The sequence below is a fragment of the Ammodytes marinus genome (genome assembly GCF_949987685.1).
Source record: "Ammodytes marinus genome assembly, chromosome: 6".
Classification (NCBI taxonomy): Eukaryota; Metazoa; Chordata; class Actinopteri; order Uranoscopiformes; family Ammodytidae; genus Ammodytes; species Ammodytes marinus.
The window spans coordinates 6,389,034-6,408,325 of record NC_137235.1 but is presented as its reverse complement, the minus strand read 5'-3'; the positions used below and the strand labels follow the sequence as shown (position 1 = coordinate 6,408,325).

Sequence of the window (19,292 nt, the reverse complement as noted above, 5' to 3'; positions counted from 1 at the left end):
AAATGGAAGAACTGTGGATATCCACACCCTCATTTCCTCTGGCCTAGACCAGGTCCTATACTGCAACTCACTGTTCACCTGCCTGTAACTGATGCAGCCTTTACTCGTTTGAAGTTATTACAAAATATTCAAGAGCAAGACTCCTCACATACACCAGCAATATATAATGCATCACCCAAGTCCTGGCACAGTGTTATACTGGCTTCCCCTCTGCTGCAGAATTCAGTTTAAGATTTTATAGATTACTTTCAAATCCCTATCTTGCCTAGATCCACTTTATATTTGGGGATTTTAGGTCCTAACTTTGCCCTGAGACCCCCCCCCCCAAAAAAAGATCCAAAAACGTTTAGAAGTCCAGGCTTAATATAAATGGGGGCCATGCTTTTATGGTTTAGCTTCAACTCTTTGGAAAAAACTTCAGCTTTAAAATCTGAGCAGCCGAGTCAGTGCCACATTTTAAAAAAGATTTTAAAAACCCAAATGTACAGACCAGCTTTTTTATGTTTCTTTTATTGTTTTGTATGTGTTGCTTATCTCTCAATGATGTAGCCTACTTTGTTTTATTGAATATTCTCTGTATGATGCCTTTTTTAATTGTAATATTTCCCCTTTTTCTATCCTTATACACATGTTGTGCAGTAGCCTATCCCTATTGTCTTTGTGAAGCACCTTGTAACTTTGGTTTTAATAGGGATTTGTTGTATTGATCCACTCATAATGTAGGCCTATCTACAGAGTATAAAGAAACAGAAGAGGAGAACAAGGGCCAGGGGTATTGTACATCAGACAAAAAATATATAAATTATACAGCAGACAGATATTGAGTGTTTGTGCAGTTTGTAAGTTGAGTCAGAAAGTAAGTACATTAAATTCTTCATGCCCTTGATGAAGACAATCAACCACTTTTTATCAAATTTAAATCAAATTTCTTATAAAAAACAGTTAATAATTTGTTAGGGTATTATAAAAAGTATTACACTCAAATTAACTGAATGTCAGTGTGTCCTGCAACAAAAGCTTATATAAATATGCTAATGTTGACTATTTTTATGATTATTATTTCATTGTTATGAATATTATTATTCATATATAAATCCCATTGTGTCTCGTGCCAGAAAAAAGCCACCTGAGCGACACACCTGCCTCAGTGAGCCCAACAGACTCAGCTCCCCACTGCGCATGCGCCTCTCACTCAAGAGCTAACACTGTCATGGCGGTGACGAGCTGAAGCTACCGGGGGTGAATCAGGAAGAGAATGCGGCGCAGCTGGGTCAACGCTGACATTTAGGCAAGTGTGAGGAGTTTGCCGGGGAGCTCCTTTCGTCGACTTTCAACGGGGGTGCCTACGGTCTCTGCCCCACACCCCCTTCCTCCTGCAGTTTATGAGTTTTGTGCTGCTGCCGAGCGCGCTACCTGTCAAGTGACTGGACTCGGTGACAATAGCAACTTCAAGAGATTAAAGTCGCCGCCGTATCCCCGTTTGCCTTTTGAGAAAACGGTTGAAAAGGGTTGAAACTCCGGTTCACCTGCCTATCCCCTTTGTGTTACCTGCAGCTCTCTTCCTCGCCGCTTTTGAACAGCATTACCTGCTATCAAGTTACGGACAGGAGTAGTTCACTGTGGAGAGGAGAGTGGAGAGCGGTGACATTTCCAGTCTCGCAGTGTCAAATTATTCTATTCTTTTTGTGCTCACGTTCGTCGCTCATTCATTCAACTGTTTTTCCTTTTTAATGGGGAGGAATACGTTTGCTTTGGGTGCCTGTGGACTGTCAACAACTAAGCTCAAGGGGAGATAGACCCTCTCTCTCTTTCTCTCTCTCCTTTGGTGAAACCCTAGGCTGCACTGTCACCATTGGAGGGTGAACAGGTGCCTTACCTGTGAACGCCACCTGTCCCGTTCTTCCTTAGCAAATGGCTAGCGAGGAGCAGGCGGGAGCTGCACAGCCAGGCGATGGAAAGGACGGTAGAGCGGGCACCGCCATGGCGCTCAACCCCGCAGTGCCTGTCAGGGGGATACGGATGAAATTCGCCGTCCTCGCTAACCTGGTGGAAGTTGGGGAAGTTTCCAACCGAGACATTGTGGAGACCGTGTTCAACCTGGTGAGTAAGCTGATTATGAGAGCTCTAGTTTAGGCCTGTAACACAGCACTGTCACGCTGTGGCAGGCTACTGACAATGATATCAAAGCGTTTGGAAAAGTCTGACATCATCCTCATCTGCATAGAAAAGGCGTTGATGGTTTTGCAATGTTTTCCAAAAATTAGGTTGAGTTGCTACTTTAGTGTTTTAATGTAACTTTATGGTGATGAGCCCATATTGGAAGCTTTTCATGAGCTAAATTATTTTTTTCTCATTCTGATTGCCCTTTTTACCCTTGTTGTTCTATGTAATTGGGTAGTAGGCCTATTCTGTAGCTTATTACATTTAGGTAGCCTACAGTTTCAGTTCAAACCATACTCTATTGCCCCAAGATATTGTGTTTGATGTAGCCAATTACTCAGATATCAAATTTCCTATGCCAATGATGCTTTTTGTCTGTTTTTAAAGTATTGTGTATCTATAGGCCTATACCATGCAATTACTAGGTTGGATCTGATTTTCGAAGAAAAACAGTCGTTCCTAATTTGTTAAGAGTAAATAGGTCGTAGGACTTGATGACCAATGTCAGAAGAGCAATCTTGGCAGAAAAGCTGTTGAAGCAAATCAGCTGGTGGTGCTTTTTGTGTGTGTGACATATTCAGGTCAGAGTGAGTGTGTATGTGTGTGTGTGCACGTGTGTGCCATGGTGTGTGCCTTGGTGTGTGCCTTATCTGTCTACTACCTGTTGGCCTCACTTAAGTCCTTTATAGGCTGCAGCTCTGTCTTTCCACACCACCGATAGCCTTTTGGCTGCTCCAGTGACTTTGCAGCACCTGCATGAGAATGAATGAAACTAGCAGTAGTAATAAGGAAGTTAAGCGTAAGGGTGACAGCATGCTCAACTGGAGTTTGGCTGGTTTGGTGGGAGTAAACGAGAGGGAGGAGACGTGAAGGTGAAACCTGCAAAACTGCTTTGTCACTGTGGCAACACAATGGAATCCTTATTTTTGTGAGAAGCGACGATCATCCTCCGTGATTGTTGTAGTGACAAAGTTTGTCCCTACACCAGCCCCCATTAAACTGTGGGAGAGATACTGAACACAAAGCTCTTCCATCAGCCAACCAGCGAGCCACCACTAGATCTATATAGGAGGAACCAGCAATTATTGAATTATTATTATAGATTATAGATGCCTTTTTACTTACTAATTTATTAATCAAGGAATCGTTGCAGCCCTCAGAAGAGTTCCACTGGAAGAATGTAAATCTTTATTGCATATACTAACGAAAATAATAATGTATATTTGACCATAAAGCCAGGAATTTCAGCGCAGAGTGCCAACTTTGTAAATGGCTCATGTGTGTGTTGAAGATGTTCCTATTTGCATATGTGGCAACATAATGTCATTTTTGTGCAGGGTGCACTGCAAACACAAAAACACAACACAGGCAAAAAGTACAACAGACAAAGACCTCAAAAGATTCATTCATACTGCTGGTGTTTAAAGCACAATATGCCGTTAATAAGTAAGTGAATTAATTATAATGTAAGTAATGAACTAAGACCTATTTGAATCTAAAAGAAGAATTTAGCATTTTTTATCTGGAAAATGTATTGCACAAAAATGAGCTTAAGAGCCAGGCGTGTGTTGACAGAGGTATCAGTGTGCAGCCCAGTGCCTGTGTGCCTGGGACTCCATGTTTTGCTCAGTTGGTGTCGTTTGAGGTCTTTGAGAAATGATACCCTGCATTTCCTTATTCTTACCACCCTCCACGCTCTTTCTCTCATGCCCTTCATGCCTCTGCCCACCTCTCGTCGTGGTTGGTAATTTGATAAACCATATTTGCTAGAGTTTACCTTTTAGTTGTATCTCTTTTGAAGCATCCTCACTGCACAAGTATTACACTGTACTTGGTTAATTGCAACATTTTTATTCTGAAACCTAATAATGTGACCTAACACAGGGGTTGTGATGACTCACTTAAAAACCACTCATTATGCCAGCTAGCTTAGTTTTCATCTAAAGTCAACAAGTCACTAAAGGGGGCTAAAGAATGAATCACAGTCTCAGTTCAAAGGTGCTTTACTTCACACTAGACACTAGACTGGGATTTCACACTTGCGTCAGGTAGCTAGCTGTATATCTATTTAAGGTACTACAGTATCTGTTTCAGCTTGAAGTGAAAGTAAACTATAGAATGAGGAGTGGAAACTCCTTTCAAGCCCCATATTTGTAATAAGTAACAGTTAATATTTGAACTGGGATATCATGTTGTTTTTTTATTGAGTAATTGTAAAATTGTTGCTGGAGTATCTGAAACACACAAACACATTAACTTTCTCATACTCAGCTACTGAGGAATGTTGGTTGACAATCTTGCACTGGAGGTAATGCCTTTTTATTTCATTTATTTTCATTTTTTTGAATGCATTGAAACCAAGCATAAGTGCAGTATTATCACACTTCAAGATATCAGGTTACTCTCAGCCCCCTTCAGTAAAACAACTGTAGAATGTTAAAATTCAGGAAAGTTAGATGTAAGTTGCTAATCATAAAAGACCCTATAGTACTATATTAGTCTACCCACACAGGTGTTGTCACGTATGTTGTCTGAATAGACCTCTCCTCAGGTCTGTGTGGGTGGATGAACAACAAAGGAAAGCTCGGACCACCTTCAACCTGAGTAGAAGTCTAATTAGCCAGAGTCATTTTGTGCTTTTGCATGGCTTTTATGTTTTTTTTTTGCTTACAATATTTATCACAGTTTTGGATATTTTAATAAAGGAAAAACATTTATTCACGTGATCTATACTGTACACATTTGGTAGTCAAAAACGTCTTTAAGTACACATTTTCACCTTTTCGATCCTTTTTACTTTAGTAGTAATAACTAAACGTATTCTAAACTGACTCAAATGACTATTAATAATGTGAAAGGTTCACTCCCAATTCCACTGGGAATCAATGCCCTACTTCAAAGCCCTGTGCAGCTTTCTGTTACTGTTATCTCATTGTTTAGTTTGAGGCATCAGATAAAACAAACCCAAACCATACTGGATCAGATAAAAACCCCGGGCAGCGGCCCTTAGCCCACAAGATCACACCAACTGATTGTACCGTATTCCTCTTTGCACCTCACAAAGGTATGCTGGTCTGAACAAAGCTGGCCATCCAGTAAACCAGGGAGACCTATTTCTGGCTGCCTGTCAAATGTCAAGTCCAATGGTCACTGGTGTTTTAGCCCTAGTTTGGTCTGTCAGCCTTTGAGGAAAATATCTGTGAATCTTGGGCTTGGTAAATGTTTGACTTTCTTCACTACCAGTCCCTCATTTACATTCACTCTTTAAAGGCAGGCAGCATACAGTCAGTTGGTGTGTGCTACTGTGATGTAAGTGGCGGCCATTGCCAACAGTTTGACAGGAAGTGGCATCGTTTTCGGGTTTCTTGGTCTAGTTTTTAACCAAAACATTATGCTGAAGTCTGCAAGGACCTGCAGAGTGGGGGTGTTAATGTTGTTCTGCATCAACAAAACATGACTGATGTAACCGTTGTGGAGTTAGCTAGGGAACAGTCAGCAGGCAGTTAATATTTAAAATGCTTGTTTATACAAAGTCAATTAGCTGATTTCACACACAATGACATCTTGTTATTTAAAAAAATATATAAAGATTTCCATAATGCAGAATTAGTGTTCACTGCACCGGATTAATTGTTTTTAATGTATTAATGCACTTCAAAGGGCATGCTCTATGTTGAAAAACAAAAGGTAGTGCTGTTCAAAGGTCATTCATTTGGGCCTTAATGATAGCCTACTGTAACTATGTAATGATAATAGAAGATAATAAATATCAACTGAACATTAAAAAGGCCACTTATTGGACAATGGGTGTACTGCTTAGCTGAGCTTTGCTTCTCTCTCAACTCGTGCTAACATAGTATTAATAACAGTAGAGTCAGCTATATAAACTGTGCTTGTAATATATGCTTAAGGTGAGAGTTCTCTGAGGACACTGTCAACCCTTCACTTAACCAGACTCCTTAAAAAAAGAATAACAGGCAAAACAAAACAACAACCAAAAAAGATTCTATCATCTACCAAAAACCATGATGCACCTAAGCATAAGCAACAATATAATTTAAATAAATTCAGTTAAATTTGAGTGGTTTTATTGGCAGTGGTGTGATGCATTACAGTGCTGCCTTCCTCTGAGCAGAGCATAAAATCTTCCAGGTCTCTGTAAAGCATTGACTTGTGTGAAGCTGCCTTGGTGCCAGGCTGGTGTCTCCTCCTCTGTGAGGTGACACAGGAGATGGCTGAGTTTTGTGGGCAGGAATGTAACTCTGGCTTTAACTGATGGCAAGGTCATATAGGGTCGTCTGCTAGCTTTGTGCATCAGTTGAAACCAAAGCTATCCCTTGTTTATTTCCCTTTCACATTTGTATGACGTTAAGGTAATATCAGTTTCCTTTTTAATGTATACCACAAAGAGTGCTGAGGACACAAGGTCCGTAACAAAGGGCAACCACACGTGATATCTGTATTTTATTTTTTAAGATATATTTTGGGCATTTTTATGCTTTATTGACAGTGCAGAGAGACAGAGGTGAAATGGGGAAGAGAGGGGAGTGACATGCAGAGAACGACTGGGGGCGGGAATCGAACCCGGGTCTGCTGCTGGGCCCGGCCCAGGGACGACGACGACGCTCTACCCACTGAGCTAAGGGCGCCCCCCTATATCTGTATTTTCTAAGGATATATTTAAAATTTTATATGCCCATTGGGGATCATACAAGTAATTCATCAATGTTCCAGTGCCCCGCACACCAAAGGGAGTCTATCCTATTACTTTACTATTTGTAAAACAGTCTGAGGAATATTTAGAAAGTACTTTCCTGCCTGAAATCATTTAGAATGACCAGCCGTCATATATTCAGATTTGAATGAATTGTCTAATTTTAGAAAATGTCTCATTTGTTCTCAATTATCTTGAGCCACTGAGCATTCACATTGTGCTGCTAGGCTAGTCTAAATACATTTAATTACATCTATATTGGCTGCTATAGCTTACAAGTTGTCTCTTCTGTATTAGGTCTTTCAATATTTCATGGTATGTGCCTGTATTTAGTTTTCCTTTTGCAAGTGGCTTCTGCAGAAAAAGTAAATATCTTGCTTCTGAATTTCAAGCTTTGTTTATTTGACTTGTGTCAAAGAGAAACAACTAGAATTGTATTTATTTTTTCAGTATTATTTTGAGGAGTGGTTGTGGCAAAGGATCTGTTTTCTGTTGTATTGTTTCACACATTACCATCTCTTTTACTGACACAGAGAGAGGATGCTCCTTTGAGGGTCGGCTGTCGTAAGTGAAATTAATTGTTCTAAAACTGTATCTTCTCTGTGCTTCTTTAAATAGCATACTATCTTTCCCTTTGCACACCACTGCAGGGAAGAAGCATGCAAAATAGTTGTGCTCTGGAATTTACAAGGCATCATGGTTTACGATCGTGAAATTGATTTTTACTGGCTTTACTTTTGATATCAACAGATGCAAGATTCCAGACACCCTTACACACTAGTAACTAAGAATGGCTGCAGTGAGATAGCAAGATAAGTTCTAAGCCCCATGGCATTAAACAAGTTTTAATACAACAACTGAAGGCACTTTTATTACACTATTTTCCCACTTACATCTATTAGTAAATATGCATACAGATGGATTTATTGGTGTGTGCCAAGGTTGCTTGTGATTCAGGTGAACCATTTCAAGTTTAAACATTGCCTTCCTAACTATATCCATGCAAAGAGAACAGCAGGAAAGTAGTGATTTAGGAGTAATGGTAAAATAAGTATCCCGTCTAATTAAAAATAACTGCAAATACCCCGTTTTACGACCCTGACAATCAAGATGGCAGCTCCTTTTAATGCCCTGCCACATGTAATGTAGACATGGAGCGTAACAAACACACAGACAGTTGCACACAATAACACAAGTGGTAGGGGAGCGAGGGCATGCTGTGCCCTCTCTGGCCGTAACAATGAGCCCTCTAATCTGACACATGAATGAAACCCTATCTGCTGATGCCTCTCTGTTTATCTGTCCCATCAGCCCCATTCCAGGGTCACACCTTTTCTCCACTGTAGTCCAAAGCAGTTTGAAGCCCTTGAGGACATGTTGACTGAATAAGCAAGAAACGTGATTTGTTTTATGATAAACATTACCCGAAATGTCTTTTGTGTCCTTAAATATGTAGTTAGCGATTCTGGAGAATGCTTGTTGTCTATATCATTTTTTTTTCTTTTTTTTTAAATCAGTGAATATCTCCCCACGATCCACTACCTGTCCATAGGTAACAAAAGGCCTGTTTACAGATTTATTTTTCAACGCACACACACAGAACAAGCATTCTCTGGAATCACTGGCCCCGCCTTTTAAGAGACCCTTTTTATTTCCCAAAACCAAAAAGGGCATTTTCTTGTCCATTACACCATTTTGTCCTTCATATCATAGTGGCAGCAGAATCAACAAAATCAACACAATCAACACGCATCTTGAGGGTGAGCACACTGCCTAGCCAACATGCAGTAAAGCCCTGAACTGGTTGTAAATAGATACTACTAAGATGTCCGTTTTTTGCTAACCTGTGTAGCGTGTCATTATTTAGCCCTCTAGCAAATCAGATAATGCAGCCATCATGGCTCATCGCCTGCTGTGTGCTGACAAACAGGCCTATGGCCTCGGGATTCAACGATGTGTGTCAACATAGAGAATGTCTTAGGCAACACAAATGTGTGTTTTGAGAAAGCTTTATTTACAGTGTTTTGGGCTTTGTAGCAGTACCTTTTTTTTATTTTTTTAATTAATCAGATTTTTTTTTTTACTGCTGTGAAAAATGCGACACTCATAATATATTTTGTTCTAAATTTTCTTTGGACATGTGCTTATAAAAAAAAAACCTGTTCGACTATGGAAATGTGATGCTAGCTTTATGCAAAGCATTATTATTTATTTTCCTCTTAATTGCAATGAGACATTTGGATAACCGGGTATTTGTAGGGTTAAGGTTATTCTGTGCAAAATTCTGTGACAGCAAGCACGGATTAATTAGCAAAGATTAATTATGTTTTCAGCCCAGTGATCACGATTCTAATTATTAATTCACTTGAATTTGGTGCACTTATTTTTAGGCCCATTATTTTGTGCTCTTATTTGTAGACTAATTGGTTTGTGTGTACAGTTAGTAAACATGGACACAGAGAATACATTTTTCTGCCAGACATGACGCTCCCCAAGTCCAACCCAAAGTGTGAGAAGAGAGAAGACTCATTAGACAAATCACAGCTGTTGTTTACTTGAAATTTGGTTTTGAAAGCTGTTGGAATAAAAATTATTTTGAAAAAGAACTACAATTTATTTTAAACTGTCTCTGAATCTGAATCTGTGGCTTGGTATTTATCATCATTGGCTTATCAATTTTGTCAGTCTCTCAACCAACAGCAGACTCCATTCTCCGTACAAAGCATCCCCCTTTAGCTTGGTTAAATTACTGAGTATTAATTGAAGGACTAACTAGTGAAAAATGACTTCATTGCCTGTGATATCTGCAGTGACGCCGCCATGTTTTTAGGGAAACAAAGTCCATAATGTAGTCTCACTCCTTGGCCTACATCTCCCCTGTTATTGTTTCTTGTATAAACAGTGCCAGGCTCACAAAGGCATTTTAACAGAATGCTCCTGGTTTTGTTGGAGGAAGCTTTGGAACAGGAACTGCCGGTGTAAGACCAAACAGTTAATTAAACTGTGGCCCAGAAAATGGCCACAGGAGCAATTAGAAACTGCTCCCACTTGTATTGTTTTGTATGTGGTGTGAACTGATACTTTACCAATCAGAGAATAGCTCCCTCAAATTAGGAAATGTTTTATTTAATTTATAAAATGTATTTTTTAACTTGCCTCTAGTGCTGTTCATACATGTAGTTTGGTGTAACTACTTCTATTAGATAAGTGGTTCCTATTAAACTGTTTACTGCGTGATATGTGTATTATCCAAAGTAACAGGGATAATTTTATGTTGAGGAAGATATCTCAAAAACAGGGCAGGGTTTACTATTGTCTTTCAATCTATTTTAGATCATTTAAATTTTTTAGGGTTCTTTGGAAAAATGTCATGTGTCATGTGAAGCAGCTCGACGAATACATTTATTAGGTAGTGCTTTCAGTGGTGGGGGTTAAAAAGGTTTATTTGGAGCCCTTGTGCATTTGGTGAGTGCAGCTTTTTCATGGATTTTCTCTTTCCTTTTAGATTTTTTTCCCTTATATGCAGAAAAAAAAATCCCACCAATGACCAAGTCCTACATAAAGAGCAAACTGGCAGCGTGTCCCTTCTCTGCTGCAGCCCCATTTTTTTTTTACTTGATTCTGACATAATCTGACACATTCTCACTTCACTTGACAAAATATTGCCTAGTGCAGCTCTTATGAACTTACACCCATTTCACACAAACATGCACAAATTACACCTCCTGGGCTTTTGAACAATCCCTCCCTTCACCCAGCTATTCATTTTTTTTAGCTGCTTATTTAAACCTATGTCCTAGTGGCAGGGGTGGACTGGGACAAAAATTCAGCCCTGGCATTTTTGGCCATGGCAGCCCACCATGATTATTTATACGATATGTGGAGGCAGGGGCGTTGCTCCAAATTCTGGGCCCCTATACAGGAAGTCCTGATGGGCCCTCTGAGAGGCAGTCTTACAATACAAACATGTAAAAGCTATGTTTGTCTATAGTCCAAAACGTATGAGTGATTGGTCACTCTCTGAGCCAGATAACAACACAATGTTTCTATTGATGAATGACCAAATCATTACGCGTACTTGAACACAACCCCTGGTCTAATGACTCTTAATAATCATGCACACACACAGTGTTTCTCACAGGAATTTGGGAGACTGTGTCGTGGACCCTGGACCTTCTAGAGCAGGGGTTCTCAACCTTCTGCAAGCTGGGCCCCCCCCAAAGCACACACACACACACACACCACCCTACACAGATAGATAGATAGATAGATAGATAGATAGATAGATAGATAGATAGATAGATAGATAGATAGATAGATAGATACTCTATTATTGTTATTATCACAAGGGCTAGGCCAGTGGCGCACCTTTGAGTTGAACATTGGGTTTAGGGTTGGGGTCCGGAAATTTCTTATAATTTAACGTTAAATTCTGGTGCACTTTTATGTGACACTGAGGAAATGTTTTTTTTAAAAAATCTCCTTAGAAGAGAAGAAAATAGTAGCCTAAATAGAACATACACAGAATAAATTCTACAATAGGTATACCTGTTATGAAAAAGCTTCACAAAACAAAGTCTATGATCAATGGGAAACACTGCTGTCTGACAACCCAGTTCAGAGAATGTTTCAACTATTGAGTCTTGGATTTGGAAAGTGGCCAGATTTAGCTCAAAATGCTACCTGCGATTAATGTGCTGTGCAGCCTGAACGCGGAGTTGTGTGTGTCTCAGTGGCGATTCCAGGAAATTTTGACTGGGGGTGGCCAAGGTGGGCCACAGAGCTAGAGTGGGGTGGCCATCACACCCCTGAATGATTAGCATGTGATATGCTGTACAACCAATTCAAAGATGATTTATAATCCCAAATGCCCAAATCATGTTAGTATCCATTGTAATGTTTGTCAGAAAACTAAACCCCTGAAGGGGGGTCTGGGGGCATCCCCCCCAGAATATTTGTTTGTGTTTTTAACCTTGATATCTAAGCATTCTGGTGCATTCTGGCGAAGATAATAAAGGAAAAAGTCAATATTCATTTCAGTTCAGATGAATAGTAAAATTAGCAAGACAACATAACTTGCTAGCAGCCAGATGCCTAACAACTGGACAGAGGGACGGATGACAACTAGATTTTGACCAAATATCTTGCTAAAAAATAAACCTTTATTTATGAAATTCTGCCCTAAGAACATGTTACACTTGCTAACTACAAACTTAAATTTTTTTATTCAGATTTAAAAAATCTGCTGGGACACGTGCCCATACACATGCATGGGTGGCACGCATGTCACAAGCACACTTATGCTGTTTTCAAGACCTTTGCTGACCAGAGACCAGTTCTAGTGGCCACAGTCCTACCATTAATTCAGTACTTGAAAATTGCAAACTGATCTCATATCAGTGGATTGGAGTGTTTGTGTGATGAACTTGGCAACTACCTATCAAAAAAAGTTAAGAAAGAAAAAAAATACATATCATCTCTGAACTAGGCTACATATCAGGAATAAAATTTAAATTACAAAAAAAAAAAAAAATTAAGATTAAGATTTTTTTTTTTTTTTTTTTTCATCCCCCCACCGGTTGAGAACCACTGTTCTAGAGGGGTCCAGGGGAATGCTCCCCCGGAAGATTTTTTTTCAAATGTTAAAGTAAAATTCATCAATCTGGTGCACTTTGAAGAGAAAACTAAGGATAAATCAACTGTTTCCTTAGTTAGGGTTAGTAGGCTATTATTTGCTGGAATAATGTATAGACACAGATGACCAAAAAGCAGAAAGAAGAAATGTACATGTTTAAAAAATCCAGTCAGCTTCGGGAATTTTTTTCCTTTGTTTGTATTTTTTAATGGCCCAATATAGGCCCCTGATCTTCGTAGCCCCGAACAATGTTATTTAAAAAATAACATAAATGTACTGACGAATGAAAGGCCCATGAAATCTTTTCCCTAAATAACGTTTTTCTGGGCCTTCAAAGATCAGGGGCCTATATTGAGCCAGTAAAAAAAAAAATAAAAAAAAAATATATATATATATTTTTTTGGGTGCAGCCCCCCTCTGCCTTGGGCCCCCCAAGCCTGTCCGCAGTCCGACGGCCCTGAACGTAACTGACCATCGTCAGATGCTCATAATTACGGAGTAGAAGTTGAATGCATGATAATACAATTTAATGCAGCCTCTGAATGGGCGGCCCTCTGCTGTGTGTGATTGGGCCAGGCCCAGCCTAGAACCAATCATAATGAGTAATGGCCTGGGACAAAGTTGTATTTAACTTTCAGGTGAAGTTGACAGCCTGCACGCACAATTATATGTCCATGGCACTGCCGAGAGGGATGGGCCCTCGGCCCTCGGCTGTGTGACTTGGCCGGGCCGGGCCGGGCCGAGTCACACAGCCGAGGGTCCATAAAAAAAAAAAAAAAAAAAAAAAAAGATTTTTTTTTTTTTTTTTTTTTTTTTTTTTTTAATAAATGGACCTGGCCCGGCCCAAAATGCCTGCCGGCCCACCGGGACGATGCCCGGTATGCCAGATGGCCAGTCCACCCCTGCCTAGTGGCAACAGGGACATACATTTTCCATTATACCTCCAAGATGTTTCTTTAACTATACTTCAGGAACACTACAGACCCAAGATAATTTGCAATTATAGTCGGTGCCAAACACAGCAGTCTAACTGGAGTACACAACTTCACACATGACCTTGGTCCAGAAAGTCAAATGTCTTTTTTGAAATAAAGCTGATGTGGTTGATTGGATATGAAATGCACCTGGGCTTATACACTGAAGTGTTTTCACTCCCAATGACTGCCACACGCTGGTTAGACACATGCACACACCATGCAAACGATGTGCTAGCACAGTGGGTACATTCATTGACATGTTGGAAGACTTTTATAATGGAGCTTTTGGCTAATCAGGAGGTAGTGTTAACCTCCTGGCTAGTTTCAGTGTTGGATGTTGGAAAAAGGTTTGGATATTTTAAAACTATTACCACACATATTACTCTGCTATCCTTGTTTGAGATAACTTCCCTTGCTGAAATTGGGTTTGCCTGAGGTGAGACACTCATTGTTGGAGACACTGCTCCCTTTGGACTGCATGCATGTACTTTACGTGCCACACTACATGGCATGAGCTTTTGGCTAAACAGGAGGTAGCCCATTATCTTCTCTTTACAGCAGGGGGTGTGATGATATGCTCGTACTGCTTGCCTCTTAGCACAGTTTCAGTGTTGGATGTTGGAAAAAGGTGTGAATATTTTAACAAAGTGTGAAATGCTGCTCTTTTTTTTAAAAATGAGCCTGAAGGTGTTGGCTCACCTTAATCCCTGTGGGGGAGATTTCTCAAGGAATATCACACTTTAATTGTAAAATTAGATTAACAGAGTTTCTAACAGTATTATGGCAGACTGCCTAAATCCTAACACAATTCCTCTCCATTGTTGTAAAGCAGAAATAATGAGTTTTGGCTCACCGTTATAGACTCAAGAATCTGAAGAAGGCTCATTGTCTTTGCATGATACACTTTACCTGAAAAGTGAGCAGGACGTGACACCAGATATTTCTTGGCCCCTGTACCCTTGACGCAATTTCATTTAAATGTATCATGTTTTTGGTAAGTCATTACAACAAGCATTAAACAGTATCTATGATTTAATGTAAGTGGTTAGTGTAGCCTACATGCCCTTAGAACTATTTTGCATACAAGAACACTGTTTTCAGCAAGCTTTTTAGGTGTGTTTCGAAGTTTCTATGCTCATGGATGGACATGTAATTATTGTACAATTGGCTCAAATGCAGGTTGGTTACTCCTAGAGAAATATATTGGGCGTCATGGCCCATTTACTAGATAGTGGGGATGCTGGTATCCAACTATATTTAACCACACAAAAACCAACCTTTGTCCAACAGGACACTTGCAGACTACTGACACAATGGTGACCATTTAGGACTGTTTTCCTCTTCCCTGCTTGTAAGCAAACACTCTAGTAGCAGCCTATAGCCTGTGGCGTGTTTGTCTGTGTTAGTCATGGGACAGACTTCATGCTTCATCTCATCTTAAGGGATCATCTGATTTCCCCCCAGCCCTTAGCTGTGTGGAAATTCAGCAAGTCAAACTATTACCACGCATATTACTCTGCTATCCTTGTTTGAGATAACTTCCCTTGCTGAAATTGGGTTTCCCTGAGGTGAGACACTCATTGTCGGGGACACTGCTCCCTTTGGACTGCATGCATGTGCTTAACGTGCCACCGTACATGGTGTGCACCTAAGACCAGATGGTGAAACAATCCAAACTTCTGTTCATGCCCTGACTGGAAATGAGCACGCTTGTGTGAGTCTGAATGGCAAAGATGGAACTGGGCTCAATGATTGATGGCTTGGATTAGGTCGAAGCCAAATCAAGTCCTTTTTATATATGTGATGCCATTTAATATCTCATGTTGTGGACAATGCATGGAGCTGGAATTAGGTTTGATAATATTCCCAGATACAAGATCAAAGATCAAACTATTTGAAGCAAGGATCTAGAATAGATCAACAAGGCTGCTGAACAGACCTGTAGTTGCACTGAAGCTGGTTAGACAAATTCAAACATAAATCAGACATTTTTATAAATACATTTTATTACCAACAGAGGAGGATATAATACTCAAACAAATGAATATGCATAACACAGAGGCCTGTGTCATCACTGCACCTGTAGGTGTGTGTTGTTGTGCCCTTAACCGAACATGACTGGCGACCCCTAGATGTTCTTCTCCCCTTGACCTGCTTTCACACTCTCTGCATCAGCAACTCATCTGTTGCCAAGGTCTGGCACGCAGCCTGTAGGGAACACAGGCAACACATAAGCAATGCATCCAATAAATAAATTCAGCACAGTCAATTGTGACACAGTATTTGCTTATGTAAATGCTCTATAGAGGTTCTGTTCTAACCGCCCAGAGTGAATTTATCACCAGCAATATTTTGTCAAAACAACAATATTATTACATTCAGATTTGATATACTGTATATCTTCTCTAACTGCCTCAGGTCAGTCAGTGGAGCCTGGCTCTCTAAACTGTTGTTGATTTCCCATAGTTGAACACTACTAATTAATTTCTATTTCAATTTTAAAAACTTTTCCACAAGTAAACTTTCTTATAAATGCCTATGCTACACAGACATAGCCTATATGTAATAATACTGGATAAACACTGTCCAGTTGAAATGAAGTAAACCTTGTGGCTTTTTTTGTCGGTACAGTCTTTTAACAATATCGTCTTTCATTTATTTACCTAAAAATATAAGTTTGGATCGCTGTAATTGGCTCCCTTATTGAAAGATTATATCCTTGCCATTTTCCTGAGGTTCCAGCCCTGTGCTTTCTGGAGGAGGAGAAAAATGATGAGGAGAAGTAGTGGAAAGTGGAGGAGTGTGCACAGTGAAAATTAATGAACTTGTTTGGGTTATGAGGGTGAGTTGAAGGCTGTGCAATCCACACCCAGATACTTGAGCATCTGCCAGATCCTCACAGTAAGGCATTTCTCTCTCTCTCTCCAAGTAATGAGGAGGAGAGGCTAACATGTGAATGGAGAAGCTAAGGTGAAAGATGACCTATAAAGTATGTCTTTGTCTGGATGCATCTTTTTTCTACTTTTAATGGGATTTAGTCTAGGACTGATGCACAATGCTTATCAGTTGAGTTTACAAATTTAAAAACTACTGTTAATTTATACCTATAGGAGGACTGCAGTGGTGCAAATGTTAAAGCATTATTCAAAACCTTTTGGCAGATGTACGTCTACTGCAATATGTAACTATGAACAGCTCCTTGCACTGTAGACAGTAAGCAGAGATTTATAATATTAACTCTGATCAATGCGTAAGTGGATAGCTGTTTGTTGAGGCCATCACTGAAACCACAAGAATCTTTATCTCACCATCTTACTAAAAACCACAAATTTCCTTGATTTTCTTTTTTTTTTTGGTCTTCAAATTAATTTGCTTTATAATATTGAACTGGCGGACATACAATCCTCACATTTTGGATAGTGGAACCACTATTAGTGTGTTGTGTCGCAACTTTACAACATTGTTTTCTAAGAATATTGTATTATTCATCCTGCCGTAATCCACTTCAAACATACATCCACCATTCCTTTTTACATGTCAAAAGAATGATGCAGCAACCCATGAACGGCACACGGTCCTATATCCGGCAGGGCCATCAGACAGAAAGAACCTGGTCACAGGCCACTAAATGTTAAAATGTGCTGTGTGCTCATTGTGGAACATGGTTATCAGTTTGGCATCTTACATGACAGATGTTTCATTGAATTATGCCCAAGTTATCGAGGCTCAACAGAAAAAAGTTTTTGGCTCCCCCACTTCCCAGAGGCAACTGTCTCCTCATGTGAAACATCCAAAAACATGGCTGTGCCTTTTAAAAAACACAAACTATTGAGTTTCTGCATGTTTGAGCTACAATTCAACCATAATGTTGTGTTGCTCACTGTGTAACAGAAAGCTATATACATTATTAGTGTACACTATGTTTGTGTTCACTGACAGGTATGATATTAGCATTTTCACCCGGTAATAGCTTTTAATCAGCTGTTGTTGACCAGTATGATGGATAGACAAAGGAAGCAACAGTGACACAGCTATGTACAAACCACAGGAAGTCGGTGTGAGTGCGAGGATATGCAGGAGGCAGCTTCCTGGTTCTCCATTCAGGGTTTCCCCAGGTTTTTTTTTAGCTGAGGTGATTAGCTGTCTAGATCCTGACATACCCCTTCTCTTCATACAAACATTTACAACATAAACAATATTTTTACTCCTTAATATAATTCTAATGTTTGATATCATAAGTGTATTTTAGTGGATCAGATGTGGAAGCCCACTTCAGTTATAAAACACTGTGTGAAACCGTACCATTTTGAGTGGTTATTTTAGGCTTACTTACAGCTAACATTCATGTGCAAAATAATCTTCTTGTAATTATTCTTCCACTGCAGCTCAACGGGGAAACACTATCTGAAGAAACAAAAGGAGTTTCATACTAAAAAGGCTCACCATTGAGGAACATACCCAATGGGTTTGTCTAACGTTGATTGCTGAACCCTCATTAACTTCAAATAAATGTTAGAAATACAATTTTGCACAAAATGAGGACTGTAGACTTGTTCGCCAATCACTTCCATTGAAAGCACACAATGAAGGAATCCTTTTAATGGCCGGTATGAACAGGAAGAATGATTGAAGCATGGAAACCTCTTTCAATGTTCCAATGAGCAACTGGCTTTTGTTTTGAAAAGTATTCAACCTATCTTTTTAGGCTTTAGAGGATACATTTTAAATTGTTGAATGTAGAAAAAAAATGGTTTAAAAAACCCCCCCAACTCTCTTGTATCCATTGAACACTTTACAGGCTACTGTTTTTTAACAACTTATCAAGGGTGGGTCTTTCATATTGAGGCTCTCATTACACTCCTCTATGCGTCAAGGGCTGGAACTACTACTTAATGTTTGTCTTCCTTCTTCACTTCCCTGATCCAGCTGCTATTTTTAACACGTTGCACCACAACCAACCTTTTGTATTGACTGTCTGCTACTATGCAAATAACTACATTTGTAGGCGTTGTTGCTGTGACTGACAATTAAGTTCTTTGTTTACCTCATGATCAAACCCCCCCCCCCCCCCATCTCCATTTGTGCTATCTTGCACAGTCAACCCCACAGTGAATGTATTCTTCAGCATGACTTTCGTTAATACAATTCCAGACATTGACCACATATAGATTATCTATTGACTGCACAGCTTTCTGCTTCAGAAAAATCTTTAAATATTATTTAAATGTTCAACTTTTCATTCCAGAAGCAGACGACTTTAGACTTCAGTCTGTTGGAAGTTGTTCTGGAAAGCGATAAGATTGCCCTCAAACCTGGACTCTGATGTGTAATGGACCATTTCCTGACAAGCCTTTTCCTTTTGTTGACAATAGCTGCCACCCTGAAACTTAAGTGAGATTACCAGACAGACAGTGTTTAAAGAGCTCTGTATCGCTTTATTTGCCTATTGTTAAAAATGGGTCAAAATGCAACTACTCACTTTGTTGCAAAAAGTCATCCAACTACATGTATGTCCTCATGTTTTACGTCCGTTTGTTCACTACTAGTGTGATGAATACATGGCTGACTGCATTTTAACTGTTGCTGCTGTAGTTTACATTCCTCCCTTTCCTTCTGGTTAGGTCACGGTACTGGAATGTGGAAGACGGTTGATGAGGAAATGTTGGTTGTGTTCTGCAGGATGGTAGTAGCATACGTATGGAGCTAACACAGGAATGCTGACACCATTTCTAAAAATGTAATATCATACCGTTACTCTGTCATTTGGAAATACTGCATTTAATGATAGTTGCTTTCCTTTCTCTTG

At 39.7% G+C, this 19,292-nt stretch overlaps 1 protein-coding gene across 3 annotated transcripts in view; it reads left to right on the top strand.

Annotated features, from left to right (window-relative positions):
• Positions 1-1,219: 1,219 nt before the first annotated feature.
• The window catches only part of lrba (LPS-responsive vesicle trafficking, beach and anchor containing), a 191,588-nt gene continuing 173,515 nt past the window's right edge, over positions 1,220-19,292 (top strand). For all 3 annotated transcript variants that reach the window (XM_080029557.1, XM_080029558.1, XM_080029556.1), the window contains exon 1: positions 1,220-2,100. In XM_080029557.1, coding sequence (XP_079885683.1) covers positions 1,912-2,100 — 189 coding nt within the window. In that variant the 5' untranslated portion in view covers positions 1,220-1,911. The remainder of the gene's footprint in view (positions 2,101-19,292) is intronic.